Source organism: Parus major, chromosome 3 (genome assembly GCF_001522545.3).
Source record: "Parus major isolate Abel chromosome 3, Parus_major1.1, whole genome shotgun sequence".
Taxonomy (NCBI): domain Eukaryota; kingdom Metazoa; phylum Chordata; class Aves; order Passeriformes; family Paridae; genus Parus; species Parus major.
Genome location: NC_031770.1, coordinates 723394 through 727302, shown reverse-complemented (window position 1 = coordinate 727302; position 3909 = coordinate 723394). Strand labels below are relative to the sequence as shown.

The 3909-nt window shown below is 55.3% G+C and overlaps 1 protein-coding gene across 1 annotated transcript in view; it reads right to left on the bottom strand.

The window, feature by feature from the left end:
* Positions 1-761: 761 nt before the first annotated feature.
* XRN2 (5'-3' exoribonuclease 2) overlaps positions 762-3909 on the bottom strand; it is a 33477-nt gene continuing 30329 nt past the window's right edge. Inside the window, exons 29-30 of the mRNA XM_015620569.2 lie at positions 3620-3758; positions 762-888 (exon numbers count right to left, since the gene is read on the bottom strand). Coding sequence (XP_015476055.1) covers positions 826-888; positions 3620-3758 — 202 coding nt within the window. The 3' untranslated portion in view covers positions 762-825. The remainder of the gene's footprint in view (positions 889-3619; positions 3759-3909) is intronic.

The following is a 3909-nucleotide window of genomic DNA, read 5'->3' as shown; positions in this document are numbered from 1 at the left end:
ACACCCGGAGTTAATGGAAAAGTCCGAAGGGAAAGCTGAACTGGATGCTCTCCTCTTTATTTTTTTTTTTTTCCTTTAATTAAACAAAGATTTTAAATGCTCTTAGAGAGGTTGGGTGGAATTATTTCCCAATAAAGGACCAGGAAGGTGTGCACACGGGTAAAAGATTCAAACAGGCTCTGGAGAGGGCTGGAAATTCACCACACGCCACCGCTCAGAATTTCAAAAGCCACTTTATAAAGCAAATAAAAATACTGACTGATTTGGTACACCGACACAGAAAATCCCTAGAAAGAGTTCTAAAAACGACTGGAATCTCTGCCCTGGGCAGCTATTTTAAATTAGGTATCAGACAAACCCACAGCACCCAGGCGTCCGAGGAGCTGAAATCTTTCACTGCGGAGTGGGAGAGAAGCGCCCGAGGGGCAGCGAGGGCGGCACCGCCGGCTGCCTCTGTCCCCGCAGCTCCTGCCCTGGGCTGCCATCGCATTTCCAGGCGTTCCCGCAGCCCCGGGGATGCTCTGGGGCTCAGCGTGAGGAGCAGAGGGCGGCTGCAGCTCCCACCGTGTCCGTCTGTCCCTCCCGCCCCATCAGCAGCCGGCCCGCGACAAACGCGCGCCTTTAGAAGCGCTGCCTGTTTAAAAACTACACGGATGCTGCAACAACTTCATTCCTTTTTTTTTTCTTCTTCTTCCCCCCCCCCTCCTTCGTGGTGCATGTGTTTTTGATTTCCTCACCCTTCTCGCCCCACAAATAATAAAAAGAACAAAAGCAAAAATCTCGGACGTTTTCCACGTTTTAAAAAATGCCGAGGCGAGGCAGGAGCTAATTCCAGCTGTACCTTCCTGCGGGAGGTGGGAGCGGGTAGGGCCTCCCGGGGCCGTACGCCTGCAAACAAACAAACAAACAAAAGCAAGCGTTGATTTTTGGGATTAGCAGCACGAGTAAACAAGCGGGGCGAGCTCCAGGCGCCACACGGAGCGGGGACAAAACATCCTCCTCCGCAGGAGAGGTGCCGGGGCAGGGCTGAGCGTCCCCCAGGCGGCCGCGGGACCTCCCAGAACCACGGGAGCCCCCGAGCAGAGCTCCGGAACCCCGAAGGAAGGCGGGCAGCGGCGTGGGGCAGCTCCCAGCCGCTGTTTCCACACAGCAGCGCTGCCGGGAAAAGCTAAAGCTGCGCTTGCTGCAGGAGCGGCGTTCCCCGGCACTCGTTCGCTTTAATAGGAGGTCAAAGAGCTCCAGCTCCCGCTTCGGAAATGACTCCAAATGAGATATACATTTGTTCTTAAATTCTGGCATTTGCTACAGCGAGGATCCGGAGGAAAAATCCACGGGAAAATTTCAGAGCCCCACCAGAAAGCATTTAAAAAGATTTCCAAACCTGGTACATTGCAGAGACCAGCAAGTTAATTCAAGGTGAAGCACCAGCAGCAGCTACAGGCTGGGTTTGCTCTTTACCGGGGCGTTTTTGGTGTGGAGGGGAAGGGGAAAGGGACTGGGAAGGGGACAGGGAAGGGGATGGGGAAGGGGAAGGCTTGTCTCCAGGCCTGACAGAGCCAGGTAAAGGACTCAGCTCCACCACATCCCTGAGGAGGGCCCGGCAAGGCAGCAGCGGGAAGGACAAAGCGCCGCTCCGGGCTGGAATAAAGCGCCCGACACCTGCAGCAGCCCAAGTTCATTCTCTGGTTCCTGGGAGAGCGGGAAGGCAGCACAGCCCCGCTCCCAGGGAGCCCCCCAGATCCATGGCAGCTGCATTAATTTTGTAAGCACTCCGCGGCAGTGCGTTTATTAACCTCTTCAGACCATGTTCTGTACGCTGTAAAAAAAGAATTCAGGGGTGAAAGGGCCCAAAGATAATTATTTATGCTGCTACGTGTCACCACTTCCACTTGAATCCCTTTTCAAGGCTTTAAAGCTTTGAAATTTCCAGGCAGCAAGGCCGGATTCAATGATTAGGCTGGCACCCTAAACCCTTTCAGGTACCTTCTCATTTCACTCCAGCCCCGAGGAAATAATGACATCTGAAAGTTCATTTAAAAATGACACAAACCGAAAAAAAGCAACAAAAAAATTAAAATTAAACACGGATAAACAAACAGCTGAGCTGCAGCACAAGTGCAAAGGGGATTTTTCAAGGGAGAAAATTCACTGGAGCTGCAAGATCTGTGTTTTATGGTGAACTCATCAGGTATGTGAAGAAAAACGGAAGGGCTGTGTTTTAATGGTTCCTGCAGCTTTCCGAGGGGAAATAACCGGGATAGCCCCCACGGCAAACCCTGCTGGGAAAGCATTCCTGCTGCCCCAGAGATCCCAGCTCTGGGCACCGGGGCTGGGGGCTGCCAGTGGAGTGCTCCAGGCACAGATCCCTCCTGCAGCTGTGTCCTGCCCGGGATGGAGGCAGAGCATGGTGTGCCCTGGCACACAGACCTCTTCCAGTGTCCATTCCCCAGACTCATTAACCCCTGCCCAGACTCCAGGGGGACAAAGATCCTCCCCTGATTTTCCCCCCTTGCTCTGGATTAGTGCAGCCAGGCATTTATTCCTCTGGCTCTGGGGTTTTGGGTGAACCTGTGTGGCACAGAACGAAACATCTCTGCAATCTGATGCTATCAGTGCACCTCATCCAAATTTACAATGTGTTTTAGAGCTCCAGTGGCTGGGTCACGATGGAGGCCCCATTATCTGCTGTGACTGTAAGCCACGCTGCTGAGCTCTGCCTCCAGCCACAGCCAGTGCTGGAGGGTTTGTACAGCACCTGGGCACTGGGCAGGCTGGGAGGCAGAAAATTCAACCTAGGGGTGACTAAAAAGTGCCTTGTCCTGAGCTGAATCAGGCCCCAGCGGAAGGCACATTTCCAGCAGTTTGTGCCTTAATTTCCACCTGTAGGATGGGGCTGGGGGCTGCCACCTCCTCCTCCTCCTCCTCCCTGGGACTGGTCACTAACCTCCCTACAGTTCTGACCTCCCCAAACAGCAGCAGAACCAGGAGCTCAGCCTAGACACCCAAAATTGATTTAAAGTGAGTGTTGAGCAGTGTAAACACCCACAGTTCTGGTACAACAGCACATGCAGATGATGTTTTATTTGGGATAACAAAGTCCCTAAGCAGAGTCACCTGCTGCTTTCAAGCAGCATTTCCACTCTGTGGCATTTTCATCACCTGCTGACCAAGGCACCTGTGATTTTGGATGAACTTCTCCCCTCACCCTTGCTTGTTTCCCTTTTATCACACAGAGCTATTTCCCCATGGGCCACGAGAACCCGACGTGTGCAGGAGCAGTTTTCCAGCTCAAAGCCAGCTGTGGGGAGGAATGTGGGAGGCTGGAGGAATTTTCACCTCTCTGGGGGGATCCCCAGAGGGCAGGTTTATGGCAGGCTGGTGGGAATGCTTGTCTGGGGCTGCAGGAGGCTGGGACACGTTTGAGGGGCGCTAAGGGAGGCAGCAGGAGGGGCTGGCCAAGGCTGGGTGTGGGACACGGTGACACCGCTGTGTGTGTCACACTGTGTCACACGGTGTCACACGAGACCTGCCCGCGCCACGCTCCCTCCCCACGGCCCCAGGAGGGGAAGCCTCGGCTGGGAGCAGAGCACGGTGTCCCGCTGGGACCCCGCTTTCCTACCTGTCTGCCCCTGTCCATGCGGTCCTCGGGTCTCTGCGGGTATCCCATGGGCCCCAGGCCCTGGTACTGGGCCGGCTGGAACTGGTTTGGGGACTGCAGCATGCGGTTCCAGGCCAGCAGAGGGGTGGCTCCGGCGGTTCTGCCAGGGAAAGAACACGGCGCTGGGAGAGCTGAGCGCGGGCAGCCGGGCACCAGGAGCGGGAACAGCATCCCCAGGGCCCCCAGGCACCGGGAACAGCATCCTGAGAGCCCCTGGGCACCGGGAACAGGAACAGCATCCCCAGAGCCCC